Source organism: Dromaius novaehollandiae, chromosome 4, assembly GCF_036370855.1.
Source record: "Dromaius novaehollandiae isolate bDroNov1 chromosome 4, bDroNov1.hap1, whole genome shotgun sequence".
Taxonomy (NCBI): Eukaryota; Metazoa; Chordata; class Aves; order Casuariiformes; family Dromaiidae; genus Dromaius; species Dromaius novaehollandiae.
The window spans coordinates 58,870,664-58,888,872 of NC_088101.1; the positions used below are offsets into that span (position 1 = coordinate 58,870,664).

Consider the following 18,209-nt stretch of genomic DNA (forward strand, 5'->3'; position numbering starts at 1 on the left):
GGAGTCAAGGATAAGAATTTCTCTTTGCCAAAACACTGCCTGGCAAACTGAAGGGGTCATTTACGTTTCTCTAAACGGAGTTTGGGTTAAACCTTAAGGTCTCAGTGGAAGCTAAACATCACATCTTAGCAGAACTGCTTTGGGCAAATGCATTAAAAATAGTAATTGTGCAACTTTGAGGGAGAAAAACTGTTTTTGTGATAATAATACAATTCTTGCCGACATTTAGATATCATTTCCACGGCACTTAGCACAGACTTTTCCTGCTTTTCTTGTTGCTATGGTAGGAAGTGCATTTGGAGTCACCAGGCTGCCAGCCTGGGCCCGGGTGCAGTACCTGAAGAGCCCTTTGCTTTGTCATGTCTCTGTCACCCTGAGGAGACCAGCAGCTGGAAAGGCTCCTTTCCAGGTGGGGCTCTCTCTTCAAGGCCTGCTAGCGCGTGAATTTGGCTGTTTGCTGCGGAGAACAAAGCACACCGTGCACCTCTGAAAGTGCTGCATGCTCTATGTTACAAATGTGACAGAGGTGTTGTTCACTTTGTTTGCCATCTAGGACTTACGGCTTCTTGTGTAGCTACAGAGACTCGTGCCATGCTGAGGACATGCTGTATAATAAGCAACTGAGTTTCTAGAATCTAACAAGATTAAACTAATTTAAAATTTCCTCCTAGTTTTCCTATGGCTTATTATGAAAACACTTGAAAGTTTTTCACTCACTCAGCTCCATGTTTCTTTGTTGCTTTAGGCAGTGATTCATCTCTGAACCTGGCACCTCAGAAAGCCACAGATGCAGTGGACGGTATCTTTGAGTCCCTCAGGGATATTGCAAGAGCTCGAATGCACATGAAACAGTTTAACTCCATCCATAATCCAGGCAGCAACACCCACCAGGCAAGCGGATTTTTTCTTTTTCCCTTGTTTATGTTATTTCTCCAAGATGCTATCAAAATTACACCTCCACCAATAGGGCTAATTTTGCTTATGTATTAACCCTAGATGTGTTCTGCCCATGTGGAATGTATTTGAAGATATATTTTATAATTGGCCTAATCATCAAGAACTTCCTGAAGTCCTTAAGCCAAACACAGGCATATCCCTGTCAAAGTTAGTAAAGAATTTGTCTGATGAAGAAATCTAGGATTTGCTCTGCAGCACTGCGATATGACATAAATGTCTGTGAAAGGCAGGACTAGGTCAAGACTGTACTGGACTAAGATCCCTTATGCCATATGAGCAGCATGCCTGCATCCAGACAGCAGCTATATTTCTCTGTATTTTCACTCCGTTCTCTGTAACTGTGAGAGGTCGTCCCATTTTTAAATAGGGGGAAAATGCAGCTTTTGTTTATAAAAATTTAACACATGAACTATTGTATTAGTACAGGTCATTAGGACTAAATGTGCTGTGTTTTTCTCTCTTTCCCCTCTCCCCACAAGTGTTTAACTTTTTCAGTTAAGAATAGAGAGTTTTCCAATAGAAAACAAATACTGTGATTTAGAGAGAGACTGTAAAACTTGATTTGAGCCTTGAGCCAGAAAAATAATCCTGCCAAGCTCTTAAGTATGCTGTAGACCAGCAAAAGGATGTAGTTCAAATTAAGCAATGCTTGTAACGACAGGAGTCAGGAGTGTTGCAAATGGCACTGGAAAGCTAAGGTGAGGAAAAGCTGTTATTGAAGTCTCTTGGCCCTTATGACCAGTCTGATGTCTAAAATGGGGAAAATTGTAAAACATTTAATACAGTTCAGTGTGAGGGCAGTCAGATGATAAGAAAATAGCCTCTAAAAGTTTCCTGGAAACGTATTAGCATCGTTTTTTTCCTTGGATGTAACTTGGATTTGTTTGCTTAGGGCAAAGTGCTGGAATGCAGCAAGACATGTATTAACGCCTCGCAGCCCTCCAATCTGACTATGTGATGGGTTTAATTATCTTGAATATGACCAACAGCTAAGGGCTGTTCAGGAGTTTTAGAGTAGCTGGAAAAAGCCGGCAGCATATTTGTTTTCTGCAGCACAGCGCTGTCGTGCCTCTCTCCTTTGACTGGCAGATGTTAATGCATGGGCAGAGCATGGCATGCACCGAGTTAGCTCGTTTGAAGAAGCGCTGCCCTTCCCATGAGCATACAGATCCCTGCCCTGCCCAGTGAATGGGCTCACCCCAGAGCTGCTTTTCCCCTCCGTCTGTTAGGAGCTGGGAAGCCTTCATTTCTTGTTAAAAGAAAAAATGATTTCTATACCTAAGCAAGTGGGCAGAATTGAATGGTCTCTTAGAAGGACTTTTCATAGCATTGATGTTTATATGTCTTACATAAAAAGAGCTAATTAATTTTTCCATCAGGTTGCCAAAACAGTTACTGTAGCAGCCATGCAAGAGGAGAATGTTTTGTCTGATGTTGTAACTACTGTTCTTTTCCTTTCATTCTTGATCTTAAGTATATTCACCTCTTTCTTTCCTCCTTCCCTCCCTCCCTCCTTCTTTCCTTCCTTCCTTCCTTTCTTTTTGAATAATCTGTGATAGCTCATGTCTCAGGTACGTCTGATAACTCTGTAAGACATAGCTTTTTAACAACTGTTTTAAATGGAATTTGTGCCCTGCCAAAATTTAAATTTGATAATAGTTTTATTGTGTGAGTTAGAAATCAGTGTAGCTGTTGGGAGTTGTATTTTTTACCTCCTGACAATTTGATAGATGAATTTCAAGTCATGAAAGATTTTGAAAGTTTTTGAAAATACCGTAGCTAAAAATGACAGGTGATTTTCATATCTGTCTTTTAGTATCTGTGTAGCCAGATTGGGGCATTTTGAAGAGGACTGAGTTTTAGTGCATGGAAATTCAGATGCAAAATCATAGCACATTTTTAACATCTTGCCTTTAGAGTGAATAGTTATGACTAAAGTCAGATAATATTTATCCTTTAATTTCATGAAGTGAAGCTCTCTGTTTAGCTATGGTTTTGATCTTTGCTCCAAATATTTCATTTGTAACATCTTTGTGATCCTCTTCTGTAGTACTATGAAAATATTAAACAGATTTTTGTACGTAGGACTTCATGCTTGTATGTACATTTTCAAACAGTTGTTTATTGCGTGACTAGATTTGACACAAATCTTGACATGTTCTACTGAAAGATACTGCAGCTAATGTCTGTTGTAATTTGCTTTGTTGGCTTGGTTAGAAATGAAGCACATGCATTGTGAGAAGGACTTAGAAGAATTGTATAAATCTTTGTTGACAGAATTGTATTCAAAAAATGTAAATTGTTTTTCTCACTGTAAACTGTTGGATGAAAAATATCTCTAATTACTGAGAGCACTTTAGAAAATTTTAGTTCCAAGTTCTGTAACTAAGTGGCTCGCTTTTACTTTCCATCCATTTTTATGTTTATCATGCATGATGGCTCTTGTAGATCTCCTCTCTGCAAGCTGAATGACGTAACACTTGATTTTCTTAAGAAATCTAGGGATGATGCATACCTGGACTAGTTCCAAAGGGAAAGAAAAGTGTACTAATTTGAAAGCTGCTAATTTTCTAAGACTGTTGCGCTTCCTGAAACTATGTGGTTCCAGTGCAGTTTTGGCAAAGTTGTGAAAGCAGCAAAATGAAACCCCATTTACAAAACTAAGCAAGGAGGAATTTTCATTGAAGAGGATCTTTCCATGATTCCCTAAAATTTTCTTCTTAGAAACATTTTAAGGGTGGCAGAATGGTTCAGACCATTCAAAAAGGGATATGAAAATTTCTAGACTACTCATTCTTATTCAGCACAGGTTTGTGGGCCCTGAAAGGGATCACATGTAAGTGCTTGGTGCACTCTGAAAAGACTTGGGAGTCCCAGTTCGTTTACTGGAGAGATGTCTGTGTCACTCGGAAGTGAGGGAAAACCCTCATTTTCAAATATGCTGCTCCACATAAGAAGGGTGTCTAACCTCCAGTTTTTCTAGATGTTTATGGATATGTCTGCAGTGGTATGGAGATGGTACTAGTATTTGAGGTGCCATCACCCATTAGTTGTGAATGCCATTTTGCTTGAATCAGATGTCCTAATAAAAATATTTCTCTCCCTACACATCTCTTCTAATTCTGATGTGAACACCTTCTTTTGTCCTCTATAAATCTACTTTCTTTTCTTACCTTGTTGGTCTTGTCAGAATTTAGGAAGAAAAAATTACCGATATTGGCGGGGTGGTTTGGTCTGTTTTTCACAAGGTTTCCCACAGGAGCAAGTATCTTTTTGTGTGCCCAGGCCATGGAATTTGGAAGAGTAATAAGGCTTCTTAGTTCTGCTCTTCCATGCGGGAGAAACAGACAGGTTGGCCTCTACGCAGCCTTGCTGATACCCAGGCTTCAGTCATGACATGACACTTACCATATCATGACAGGTGTTTGTGGGAAGGCAGGAGTGGGCCAGTAAGCAAACCCTCCTTGAAATCTCTATTTAGGTGTTTTATAAAGATATTCCAAAGGGGATGAGACTTTTTGGGTGTGTGCGATGGGCAACAGAGCATCATCCCTATGGTTATCCTTTTCCATACTACCAAAGACTGTGGAGAAATTAGAAGCCCCACTTTCTTCCTTGCCTCTGTTCACTCGTAGGATACTCACGGGGCATAGTGAATCTTTGGCTGTCTTCCTGTCTTTCCAGTTTGATACTAAGTCTGTGCACACCATTTGCTGTCAAGGTCACAGAGACCTCTGCTGCTTCAATCATTTCTCTGAAGTCTCTGAGCAGTTTTCTTTCTAGAATAAATATTTTCTTTTCCTTCAATGGAAATAAAACATTTAGAAAAGCAGCCGTACCAAGTCTTGGCAGCCTTACTCACAGTATGCTATTCTTTTTGTACAGGCTTCTTACAAACCGCTGCTGAAACAGGTAGTGGAAGAGATCTGTAATTCTGATCGACCTGATCCTGTTGATATTGAGCATGTGTCTTCAGGCCTCAGTGATCTCCTTAAAACTGGATTCAGCATGTTCATGAAGGTAAACTAGGCTTCCCAAGCGCATCTGTAGGATTTTCCCAAGATTATAGCATAATCATGCAGTAGTTGATTTTATGTATTTGAATTGATATTGTTCAGAAGAACCTAAGGGGCAAGTTAGGAGAGTTAAATCCTTATGGGGAACTAGAAGTAGCTTGAGGCACCACGTTGCAGGCACGGAACAGATGGGCAGCACCTGCTGAAACAAAACAAGAGGAATGGAGCAGACCAGGCACCTAGATAAGGGTGAGGCTGGACACCTAGATAAGGGTGACGTGTTTGGAAGGAGTTAATATGGTCTTGATAAAGGAAAGTCTTACCTCATATAGATATTGGAGCTCTTCAGAGACATCAACAAGTAAGTTGATAGGCGAATGCAAGTTCATATAACTTACCTGGGTTTTCAAAAGGCATTCCACAACACGTCATCAAAGGATTTTAAGGACACTGAGCAACCTTAAGACAGGAGAGAAGTAAGAATAAACAGTCAGTTCTCATAGTGGAGGAAGATTATCAGAAGAGTTCCATATTCAGTGCCTTTTCTATAGCTCAGTAAGGTTGAACTTGCAGTGGGAGGGAAGGAGGGCTCATTAGTCAGAAGTTGCTTTGTGGATGCTCTTAGCATGTTTTAAGACAGACTGTCTGAAAGGGCTTACTCCACTTTATAAATTGCACTTTACTCCATTTTATAAATTGCACTGTGCTTAGTGTTCACTAAGTGTCTGCGCAGACACTAAGTGTGAACTATCATGCTATAAATTTAGCTCTATCCTCCTGCATATCCTGAGTTCTCCACTGAAGACAAACCCATATTTATTTCAAACTGCATCAACACTGTAGTTATGAGTATAAACACTCATATGATATAGGAGAGCATAGAAAGTAACTCTATCTTTTGATTGCAATAAAGTTTCTTAAGTTGCTGTATGTCTGTGACCTTATAATACCAAACTGAAGGGAGGGGACGCTCCTAGTATCTGGGGCTAGGGCTGCCATCTCGAGGCATGTCAACAAGCAGAAGGAACAGGATGGTGGGAGCCCCGGGATGCTCAACGTGTGCAAATGTGGAGTCCTGCAGGCAGGACCCCCTGCCACAGCAAAGGCAGGACGCTGAGTGGTGGGGGAGTAGCTCTGTGGGAAAGGGCCTGAGGGTCTTGCTGTCCAGCTTGAACATGCCCCAGCGGTTTGCTTTTGCTGTGGTGAAGGCTGACTTCAGCCTGGGCTGCATCAGCAAGTATATCCATCAGATCAAGAGAAATGATTATTTGCCTCTATTCAGCACTGGGGAGGCTGCACCTGGACTTCCGTGTCTAGTTTTGTCCCCTCACTACAGAATAGGTATCAACAAACTGGGTGAGAGGCGATGGACACAAGTTGCAGCATGGGAAATTCCAATTGCATATAAGGAAATAAAATGTCACCATGAGAGTGGTTAAGTCCAGAAAGGCTGTGGAATCTCTGTCTTTTGAGATATTCAAACTTGACTCTACTAAGCTCTGAGCAACCTGATCTAATGTTGAAGTTGGCCCTGCTTTGAGCAGGGGTGTGGACTAGGTGAGCTCCAAAGGTTTGTTCCTTCCAAGCTGAATTGTTCTGTGATTCTGTGATAGTTGGAAGGACAAAACATTCTTTCTATTGTGTGTGAATGCCTGCTAGGCCTGTTATACATTTCAAGACAAGTAACAAAATTAATTTTGATTGCTGCGTTGGTACTATCCTAGAATCCATTATCAATCTGTAACATAATTGTTTTTATGTTATTTCAGAGCAGGTTAGTCTCAAGCACAAAATCTGAAATGCCTGAAGTTCAGTGCCTGCTTTCAGGAATCTCCACCTAGCATTGCAGTAGATTTTCAAGATGCCCTAAAACAGAAGAGCATGGCTATAGAAGTAGGGACACAGTGTTCTTTCTGTTCATGTATGAGAACTGAAAAAAAAAAAGGATGCAGCTACTCCAAAAATAGTAGAAGACACAGTTGCTCCACTGTCAAACAGAGTAAACAAGCTGGGGCACACAAGTGATTTCTGAAATGATTGGTTTTATTTACCAGTAACGCTCACAGTTGCATTTATTTCATGGTGTTTGATTTTATTTTTTAAGCAGGAATATAGCTCATCCTTCCTTTACCAAAAAACAACAGCAAGAAACATATGGATTCCAGAAAGTCTAAATGTTCGAGTGTGCATATGTCTGTGTGTGTATCACAGAAGTATATTACAGAGATATCCTAGTTACAGAGACCCCCGTTGCACTTTTTGCTGCACTAACGCTGAACAGAAGATCAGAACTTGCAGAAGGCAAGATTAACTGAGATCCAAACAGATGTGGGAGTTCAGGGAAACAGTGAGGCAGGATCAATGAGCCTGACAGCCAGTGTTTCCAATTCTGGTAATTGTATAATGTCAGAAGAGGAAGAGGAGGAGGTAGCCTTGTGGAGGTTTGCAGAAAGCTTCTCACAAGCTGGAGGCAGAGCACAAGAAAGAACACAAAATATGCTCTTGAAAATGTAACAAATGGCCAATGAGGGATGTAATTATAAAATGAATTTTCCATAGAAGGTTGAACTTTCCTATACAGAATGAAGAATAGACAAGCTGACAACTTGAGGGAAGTCTCTTCCCTGCCTCTCTCCGTCAAGGTGTGATAGGCATGAAAAGCATTGAAATAAAAGACAAGCAGCTTCTATTAGATGTGAAAGAAAAGTAGGATATTGTAGAGAGCCATAAGAAAATAGTAAGATGGTAAAAATGCTGGATGCATATGTGATATAAATCTGTGTTTGTATCTGTCAAAATAAGGGTGTTGTACCAACAGAGGCCTGACCTAGGCAGGTAGATAGAAGACTGACCTCTGAGATGCTATATACCTAGTATCTACAAGATTTAAACAACATGTGGATATGAAAACCTAGAAGGAGCTTCAAGATGGTGTCGTATTTATGGGCTTGTTGAGAGTAAGATGATACAGTATCCATAGCACCTGAAAAGTTAGGGGTGAAATAGGTAAAGTGCTAGTTAGGTGCAACTGAACATAGCTAGACCATCAGGCCACCACGAAGAGATGTCAGAGACAGATTTAGTTTGGAGAGGAGGAAACAGATCTAGCCTAGAGAGGCGGATCAGCACAGGGATGGCAGCTGAATGTATGTCCAACCTGTGTCAGCAGATTAGTGGGAGAGGAGACAGAGAGAAAAAAGAAAAAAGGACCTGATAAGGCTGCTTTGAACAGCATCGATACTTGAGGGGCAGCAGGAGTGATGAGTATGGACACACTGGGAGAGTGATTTAGAGAGGCAGGAAAAGGTTATTGTTATTTCATTACAGTGGTATCAAGACAATCTCATAAAGTCAAGTTAGACTCTCTGAAATGTAATATCTGAAAAGCCAGTTTGAACTCAGGTTTCCTCAGTCCTGTGATTGGACATGTGCTGGCAAACCTTGTTCTAGCTGCTGAATTTCTGTCATACAGAGAGAGGGTAGGATACTGCTACAGCATGAAGAAAAAGGATGAACGAGGGAAGGACAAGAAAGAGCAAGATTGCACCTTCGTTATATTTCATGTTCTGCTTTTTCTCCTCTGCTTTTCTTTCACTGCTTTTTCTTGTTTTTCAGTTTCTTCTAAGGTGCTCTGGCTAGTAAAATTTATATTAGGAGTAGAGCGTTACACTTACTTAGAAGGAGGGAACTGCTCTGATCCGGACTGCTATTTAAATAGAAGTCCTGTGCTGAAATCTTTCCAATATCAAGGAGGTGTGGGATGGACAAAACCTTGTCAGTAGCCTCTTGCCCATGGTGAGACCTATCTAAAGGAGGCACAGATGTGGGTGCCTGGAGAAGGCTGCAGAGACTCAAACCATGCCTGGGCTGTTCTCCCTCGCAGCAGTGAGAGGTGCAAATCGTGCCCGAGTGAACATAGTGCTGGCTCTGCTGAGCATGTGTGCAAAGGTGTATTCAAAAAGCAGAGCTTATTTGGGGGTGAGGAAATTCACATCAAGGAGGCAGAGAGAGAACTGCCCTTGGGACAGGCACGTGCCAGCATTAAGCCACTCTCCATCTCTTGCTCTCTCTCTTCTCTGTTCCCAGTCTTGTTTGTGTGAAGACAAGCTCTTAAGTTTTTATGTGACTTAAGTCTTTCATATCAGTGTTTTCTGCTGGTCTTGCTGTGCTTACAACTTGTTTCTTTGTGCCAGTTTAGACATTTATGTTTTCTTTGAGAGTTTTTCAGCAGCACTTACTGCATCAAGTACCTGCATCTCTGCTAGTAATAAAAATATCCTATCATAAGGAATATATAACAGCAGAGCAAATGAACATCATGTAGGATGAATATTTCATGAACATCATCACTTACCTTGCAAATATGTGTTCGCGCTTGCTCATTTAGTTTGTAGTTTGGCATGTTGGCTGGTGCATCAATATTGTGTGAATGAGTTTCTGACCAGCCTGTATTTCTCATGCAAGAGGATCTTTTCCACTTACTGTACCATCAGCACTGTAATTATTTCATGGGCTTCATTGCATTTATATTTCCTCTTCAATTCCTGAATATAAATACCAACTCAAAAATGCTTTGGTAAGTGATAAAAGCAGCCTCTGCTGTCCCAGATAAATTAGGCTACAGCCACCTCCCGCAACACACTGCTGCACAATAAAGGACTTAACTTCTTATTCAAATCATGTCTCCTAAGCCAGTCCTTTGGCATAGGTAACCCTGCTTTTTAAATTGCCTCCTGTCAGAAAACAGTATTTGAGAACATGCAAAGAGATTGAATGACTGAGCAGTAGTCAAAAGAGTTTTTCCATCTCCTGTCATGATTAATGCCTCCCTAATCTGACAGACTCAAATTTGTTCAACCAGGAAAGAATTTTAAAGGTATCTCTCATCCTCAAGTGTTTCTCTGGCTAATGTGTTTGTTTTGAAGCTTAGTTAATGCAGAGGGAAAAGGCCTCCTTGCCTCAAGGACTCCTCTTTTTACTGCAGCTCTAGACCACATGTGGTTTGTGATGATCTAAGCAAGACGGCTTCATTGATACCAAGTGCCCTGCACAGCAGTCTAGTTTCAGAAGATTGATGTGTTTTCCTGTTACTTTTTCCAGTTATTCAGCTGGATTAATTGGTTTATGATTGGTCACAAGTAACAGATGCACTGGTGCTGGTTTCCTGGTTGGAGGGCAGAGTTAGCCCTTGTAGGCCAGTGGAAGTCATTTCTGCTGACCTTCAGAGGAAACAGCAGTGTCTGGTCGGAGTTTTACTGACCGCCTTCACCCCCGCTTTCCCATCTTCCCCTTTCCTGCTCCTCTGCACAGACACATGTGCCAACAGCAAGCCCTATAACCACCACCACCCTGAGAAAATACAGCAGTGGTCAGCTCTGAGCTGCAGCAAAGGCCTTGATGTCCAGTCAGGCAGCTCTGCTGGTACAGGGAAACATCCCTCCTTTGGGCTCCTTTGCCTCTATTTACGGAGGATTTTCTTGATGGGGAACACACTGGTCTCTGTCATCAGTTGACCAAGTTTTGAGTGTATCTGTGTATAGGCTCATCATAGCTAGAAGCTTTCGGGGTTTTGCTTTTTTCTTAGTCTTCCTAATTGCCCAAGATAACTGTAGCAATCATTTTTAATGCATGGCATTTTTAACTGGAAGTGAATTTCATTCAGGGATTTTTGCAAAATTAAAATTTCCCAGCAACTGAGATTTACAGGACCTAGAAATGTCCTGAAACAAACTAGTTTTAGGAGGATTCCAGAATGTGCATGTAGCTTTTTGCTGCAGTTCATTTCAGTTCTTCTTCTGTATCACAGAAATGAGATGTGTTTAGCTACATGGAGCCAGTTCCTTCAAAAGAGACAGCCTTGGGTGGTTGTATTATAAAACAAAAAAATCTTGGCAGAAACGTACATTCTTAACCCAGCCAAATATTTTGTACTCAAAGCATTGTCCTCCTTCAAAACATTTGCACATAGCATAAGAAGATTACAGATTCCAAAACCCTTTTCATTGCAGCTTTAATTTAATTTAGAGTTTGCATGCCTAATAGTATTTTTAATATGCATTTCTGGAATTTGTGGTTTGAACTTGAGAAAAATAAGTTTTATATAGGGAACGTGTTTGGATCTAGGCTTATTTTGACTGAAGGAAATGATTTGTCAAGATACTTTCTCTTTACTATAGTCATGAAAGCCTGTGTTTTCTAATTAATAATCTTAGGTTGGGTGTCCTTACAGTTTTTCCGATGTTATACATGCATGTTTATGATGAGTGTGTTGTCACTAGGAAGGATATTAAGAAAGAGAGACTTTATTCAGTAGCAAGCTTCTGGAGTTCGAAGTCTTCACATAAGAATCTTCATGAAATGTAGTGGAGTAGTTTGCTCTGGTGACAGGATTAAGAGAAGAAAAGAGGCAGGAAAAGGAATAAACCTAGTAATTCCTGTATTGCCTTCAGGTGCAGTAGCACAGCATTTTGTTTTGCCAACTTTTATATTCGTCTCTTTGTGAGCAGCTAGTTCTTTAACCTTGTTTCACTGCTTACAGCAATTATGCCATGAAATACTTTAATATTTGAGCAAGTAATAGTTCTAGCTGACCTTCTTTTAAAGTAAATATTTAGATCTTACTCAAACTCCTCATGGTATTTGTAATTAAGGAGTGGGTTTTTTTCCTCTTGAGGTTAACACCGTGTTTTATGTGGATAGTAAGAAGTGTAACATGGGAAAGAAGTCTAACATGAGAAAGTGGATAAAGAGAGGGTCTTTGTAAAGTCTGGTATATTAATTTAATTGTTCTGTTAGTCTAAACAGAGAACTGCTAAATGTAGCACTAGAATTGCAGGACACCTTGCTAAATTGTAGTATATATGCTATCTGTACCATCGGTTGAATGAAGATGGCTAGGAAAGCAGGTGAGATTGAGAGAATAAACACTCAATACACAAATATTCAGCTCAGTAATACATCTGTCTAAGGCTTTTTGTACAGATTTCAAACTCCTGAGGAGTTCAAGAGCTCTGTGCCTGGGGAGCAGCATTTAACAGGGAGCACTGTGTAATCAAAGGCCAGCTAGCCTGGAGAGAGCGCGAGCACGCAATCCCCCTGTGCTGCCTTCAAAGGGAACAGGCTCTTCTGAAGGCTGCCAGTCAGAAAGCATGACGGAGCTGCAGGACAAAAAACTGCCCAAAGACTAAATATAGGACAGCCACAATAAGGAACAGAAGAAGAGCTGTACCCCAAGGAGCTGGAGCCACAGGAATCAAAGGTAGTAGCTGCCGCAGCAGTGAAAGCAGAGGAACTGCGCTCCGCCCAAGCACGGATTGATTACCACTCTCCTTCTGTCGCATGAATGCTGCCGAAAAGCTACGCAGCTGGAAGGAGAGGGGGTGGAGAGTCTAAAAAAGAGCAAATTGAACTGTTCTCACTGTCACTTTCCAGAGCCAAACATTTTGAGTGTTTCATACTCAAAGGCATGTGGTGTTGTAACAAGAGCAATTGCCCAGGCTCTGTTGACATCACATCCCAAGGCTCCACAAAGCCTGGCATAAGGCTTTATCAGGGCAGTGTGTTTTATTAAGAAAGAGAGAGTGCGAGAAAACAGCAAACTAATCATACTTTTAGAAATGGTTTAGAGGAAAGTAATGTAAAGCGTCACCTTCATTTTAAAAACAAAATGTAGTTTTATAGACTCTTAACTGAAATGGAATGTTTGAGCCATTCTAATGATAATTAGAAAAAATGGAAGGAGTATTTTGTTTGGACTAAAATTTTCCATACTAGTTACACCCCAATCATAGAAATATTGAAAACTTTGAAGTGAAATGAGCTAAAACTGATCTTGTACTGTAATGAACCTGATTTATTTTCATTGGATTAATTGTAAAGGATTATTCATTGCACTGGTGAAAAAACAGTATTTATGCTATGACAGGACAAGAGGCAACAGGCACAAACTGAAACAGAGGCAGTTCCATCTGAATATGAGGAAAAACTTCTTTACTGTGAGGGTGACTGAGCACTGGAACAGGTTGCCCAGAGAGGTTGTGGAGTCTCCTTCTCTGGAGATATTCAAAACCTGCCTGGACGCAATCCTGTGCAGCGTGCTCTGAGTGACCCTGCTTGAGCAGGGGGGTTGGACTAGATGATCTCCAGAGGTCCCTTCCAACCTCAACCATTCTGTGATTCTGTAATTTTGTGATTCTTTCCATTGCTGACCTAAGGCAGGGATTCTCACATGTTTAGACTAGACCCCTTGCTTCTGCTAGATCATAATTTACCCCTCACTCCTTACAGCCCTAAGCATACGTGTATCCAAACTATGCATCTACCCAAGTACTGCCCTCCCACTCTGGGAAAGGAAGGAAAGGAATGAAAAAATAATGGAAGGAGAGGTCCTCAGACCTCATGGGAAACCCCTCTAGATTTCAGTGGAAGCCATGAAGACTCCATATCCCTGGAAATGTTCATCATTTTTAACCTGGCATTATCCCCACTGATCTCCCATTCAACTGCTATGGAAACCAGTGTTCCGTGAATATCTCCTTCCGAGCATCCTCATCAGGAGCCTTGTCTTCCTCAGGCAGCTCATGGTGCCGATCACTGCCAGTATGCTCTGCACAGGTTTGGAGATGGAATGAGCAGCTACAAATAACTCTTTCTGTCATTTTACAGGTGATTCGCCCTCACCCTGGTGATCATCCTCTTCTGATCATCTATATGATTGGTGGAGTGACAGTCTCCGAGGTCAAAATGGTGAAGGACATGGTGGCAACACGCAAACCTGGTACCCAGGTACAAAGAGCTCTAAATATACAGCTCCTACCTGAACAAAAACTAAGAAAATTCATCAGATAAAGTTGGCTGTAGCATTGGTACCAAAGCTACACCAAGCCACAGCCACATGGACAGTAATGGTCTTATGATTTTGCTGTGAAACATCTGTTGGTAACAAGTGTTCAGACTCAAACAGTCTGGTTTTTGCATGTTAGAGTCAGCAATTAAAGTTCAGGTTGGAGGCCTGGCCTTCAGGACAGACTAGCATTATTCTGAAGGAGCTTTTTTCATGTCTCAAAAGATGCATGTATTGGAATTCTTTTTAAGCAGAAACATTTGCTGTCCAAGAGACTACAAGCTCCCAGGTGGTGCACCTACCAGGCATAGTGCAAGGATGCTCAGAAGGAGCCTGCCAAGGACCTGGGTACCATCTAGTGACGTATCAGTGGTGATGGACCAGACAAGTTAATCAGCACTGCTGAGGAGCAAGATAGATTAGCCTGGATAGAGCTGTACTGCTTCTGGACCAGATCACGAATCTCTTGAGGTGCCCTGTTAGACATACCACTGCTAGAAACAGCCCCATCAAGTACACCAAGGAGCAGATAGGACTGTTTAAAAGCCATCTCAGCTGGGCAGAAAACATTTGTGATTAGGGGCTTAAAGTGAAAAGGTGCTGGATCTAAGGGTCACACATCAAAATTTCAATTGAAAAGACTGAATTAATATCTGAGTTCATCTTAGGATGCCAAAAATAAAATACTTCAGCCGAGGCAGTTAGGGCAGAGTTGTCCAAGTGAACTGTGCCTTTGAACCTTCACAAGATTACCCTTATTTCCTCTTTGGCCTCTCATTCCTCTGTACTGATAAGTGGCTTGCGCCTTTCCTCTGAAATCTTGACAAACAAGATCCATGTCTAGATACCCTAAACATTGAACCTCAGGCCATTTTCCTTTTATTTCACTTCCAAGATTAAAATGCCAGCTGTTCCCTGCATGCAGGAGAGTGGGTGCAGCAACTCAGGGGTCAGCCTCTTCCTAGACACCCTTTCCCACAGGGTCAAAAACAGACCCTTTCCCAAGGATGTTATGGGCAGGACAGTTTAGATGCAAGTAAACAGGCAACATTTTAGGTTTTCTAAAAAATACTCCAACCCATCCTTGAGTCTGCTCTTCCTTCACAGTATCCCTTCTATCCTCTATGCAGTTTATTCTTCCTGATCCCCCTCCATAGCCAGTGTTTCTTCCTGTTTGATTTTGGAGGCAGACTAAGCACCTTCATCCCCCCGTTAGCCACAGATGAGACTTCAGCTCCTCATGGTGGGTGCTGCTTGAAACTGCACCTGGGCTAGGTGCCTTGGACGTGCTGCTGCCAGGAGGATGGCTCCCGCAGTGAAGCCTCCACGCGCTGCTCTTTGCCTCTTTCACTCTCTGGCAGCAGAACTTGACTATAGCAGCTGTCATCTGAGTGGAGTGGGGAGGCAGAGGAGGAGGATGGATGGGCTCCAGCAGCATCTAAGATGTTAAAAAGCTTTGTTAGTTGTGGAGGAATGTGTACGAGAGCAATCGGGTGTCTGCTGGGTAATGCAGATATACAGGGTAATCTAAAAACTGTAGAAAGATGCAAGAAGTGCTGTGTAACCAGCTGCATCATAAATGTAAGTCTAGTTTCCAAGGTGGCTTGTAAACATCCTGTTTTCAATTCCTATGGAATTCAGTTTTGATTAGTGAGAAATCATTAGCAAGATGGAGCCAACCAACTTGAGCAGCCCCTGGGTTTCACATGTGTTTCCCACATTTTAGTTGTCTTTGCGAAGCAGTCTGAAGCAGCATTTTATAGTATTGAATACCAATTTTAAGCAATGTTTCTTTCATCTGATAACACGTTTCTCCCCAGTTAGCCTATTGCTAATCTCCTCAACACAGTGAATAAAATTCTTTCCTGTCTTGAACAGGGATTGAACTGTGACACACTGATGGACAAGTTAATCCGCACCTTAAATGTATTAATATACCTTGAAAGATAAGCACGGAGTTAACAAGCGAGTTGGTTGAAAACTATGCAGTAAGACTTTTGACTAACTTTCTAGAGGGAATTGAGGCTTGACAGTGGTGACACGGGATCTGGTGTTGCTTTGCTTTGGCTTAACCCTGGTGGCAGGTCACCCTCTGAGGCAGATTCCTGAAGAATTTTAAGCTTTTACTGCATCTTGCCCTTTGTCCAAATGTGCTATGTTAGAGGTGAAAAGACTTCAGGGGAGAGTCTAGAGGAGGAAGAAAAAGAAAAAAAGAAGCAGTTGTTTAAGTCTCTCGTATAAAAATGTTTATGAGTTAGTTGGATTTACCTGGATTTCTGCACTACAGCTTGTGAATGTGTGCCACCTGTTTGGGATTATTCTCTTTTCAAAAAGCCAGGCATTTGTCTAGCCCGAACCAGTATTTAACAGAGCTTTTTTTGTGGTGTTCAGGCAATCAGTTTCAGACATCAGGGCAGGAGGAAAACGCTGGCCCCACAATTCCATTCCTTTCAAACAAAGCACTGGCACTGGTGCTAGTTATTGGCTCTGAAGAAACAGAAAGGTGTGTGGGTGCAAAAATAAAGAATTGAGGAAAGTGACAGAAAAACTGACAAGGTGCACTAATTACTCCAGCATTTATTTGTAGCTGAGGCAAGTGGCATTTCAATGTGTAGCAGAAAACACATTTCCATCCACAGAGGTGCTCTTCATCTGAGTATGAATGACAAATTCATTTCTCATTGTGAAGCACAAAGGAATACAGTGTTTTCTAGGCATCATTTGTTTTTGGATGGTGCTGAATAGCCTCCCTGACAGTACCTAACCAAGTGAGAAGTATCCTAGTAGAAAAGGAAAAAATGACTTTTTTCATTAATTAGGAGAGTGAAAAAGGGGAAAGAGCAGGAGTGGAAGTTTTGCTCCCCTTCAGCACTCACAAGCATGTGTAGTTATGAGGCTGAGGCATGTGGACAGATAAACCCGTGCAGCTGCATCCTTCCCTTGCCTTGTTCCGTGGGAGCTGCCCATTGCAGCGCGCTGGGTCAGGCTGTGAGCCCTGGCCCTGTACCTCAGCTGTCAGCAGGAGCAGCATCCCCTCATGTAGACCGTCAAAGACAGGCACAAAGTATTGAGCAAGGAGAAGGTCTGCAAAGGAAATTTACTGTCCTGAAGAGCTTTGCCTGAGGAAAATATGGCCATTTCTTATCTGGGAAGTTCACCTGTTCTCTGTAAAAATGACAGGACAAATATTCACATTTATCTCCATGCAGAACCCTCACAGATAGCAGGGGGCAAGGAGGGAAGTCCCACAGTATTTGGCTTTAGCCTTGCTCTTAAGCTAAAGTCGTGGTTCTCATTTTTCTGTCTGGGCTTGTTATCACTTGCACAAATCCCCTCATGTTTTAATGGTAGGACTCCAAGATGAAATTGCTTTTATCTGGCAGTGGCTGTTATTGTTGCTTGGCTTGTAGACCAAAAATTGGGTAATGTGCCCCCTCATGTTTTTCAGAATTAAGCTGGGTGTTAACAAGATGAGCACATACTGTGCTATACATTCTTACATAACATCAGTAAGACGGTGTCAGCCTGTGGCACCTGCAAATTACAGAAATAGTTTTTCAGCCATAGGAAGCAGAAGAGATAATCAGTGTCAGTTTGCTGCAGATTGTGTGGGAGGATATGAGAAGGAGGGAAGTGAGGTGGAGATGATTGTCAGTACAGAAGAGGTCTGTAGTAATTTAACTCCAGATTCTTTTCATTATTTGAAGTGAAAAGATGAAAGAAAGAACAACATAAAGTTGAAATGTAGTACTACCAAGTCCTAAACTGCATACGTCTTCTAAGTCTTTCTTTAAAATCACCTGCAATATTAGACTATACAGGCCACACATTTGAGCTGAGTGCTTCATGCTCTGTGATGAAGAGCACAAGCAATTTGATAACTACTGCAGGAAATACATACACACACACACACACACACACACACACACACACACACACACACACACACACACACACACACAGTGTTGTTGGTGCTTGTGCTTCCCCTCCTTGCATTTGCACAGAAGAAGCAAAATCATTTTCAAGTGGGCTAGTACAATAAATCTGCCAAGTCTCTGCTTGCTAGCCATTAGTCCTGATCCCACAAATGCTGCTGAGCGTGGGACTTTGTTAGAGCAGGTGTCCTAGGACTTTGAGAGCAACATGACCCTGAGTTAGCTCTGCACACACCAGCTCCCTGATAGCTTTGCCCTGCAGGCAGCAGATACTACAGACCTGCGTATTGTTTTTCACTTGAGAAAAATAGATTAAGTGCGCAGCTACCAATGTGCATATCTTCTCTGTATGGACAGGTTCGTTCATCAGGCCCATCTTGGATTAAAAACTTAACCAAACAAAAACAATAACATCCCAACAGTGTCTGAGCTTGAACTTTGGGCACGATGTGGAGACCC

The 18,209-nt window shown here is 41.8% G+C and overlaps 1 protein-coding gene across 2 annotated transcripts in view; it reads left to right on the top strand.

The window, feature by feature from the left end:
• The window catches only part of SCFD2 (sec1 family domain containing 2), a 219,355-nt gene that overhangs the window by 198,897 nt on the left and 2,249 nt on the right, over positions 1-18,209 (top strand). Inside the window, exons 6-8 of one of the 2 annotated variants that reach the window (XM_026093614.2) lie at positions 746-891; positions 4,843-4,977; positions 13,638-13,757. In XM_026093614.2, coding sequence (XP_025949399.2) covers positions 746-891; positions 4,843-4,977; positions 13,638-13,757 — 401 coding nt within the window. The remainder of the gene's footprint in view (positions 1-745; positions 892-4,842; positions 4,978-13,637; positions 13,758-18,209) is intronic. The other variant, XM_064511157.1, reaches the window with a different exon arrangement.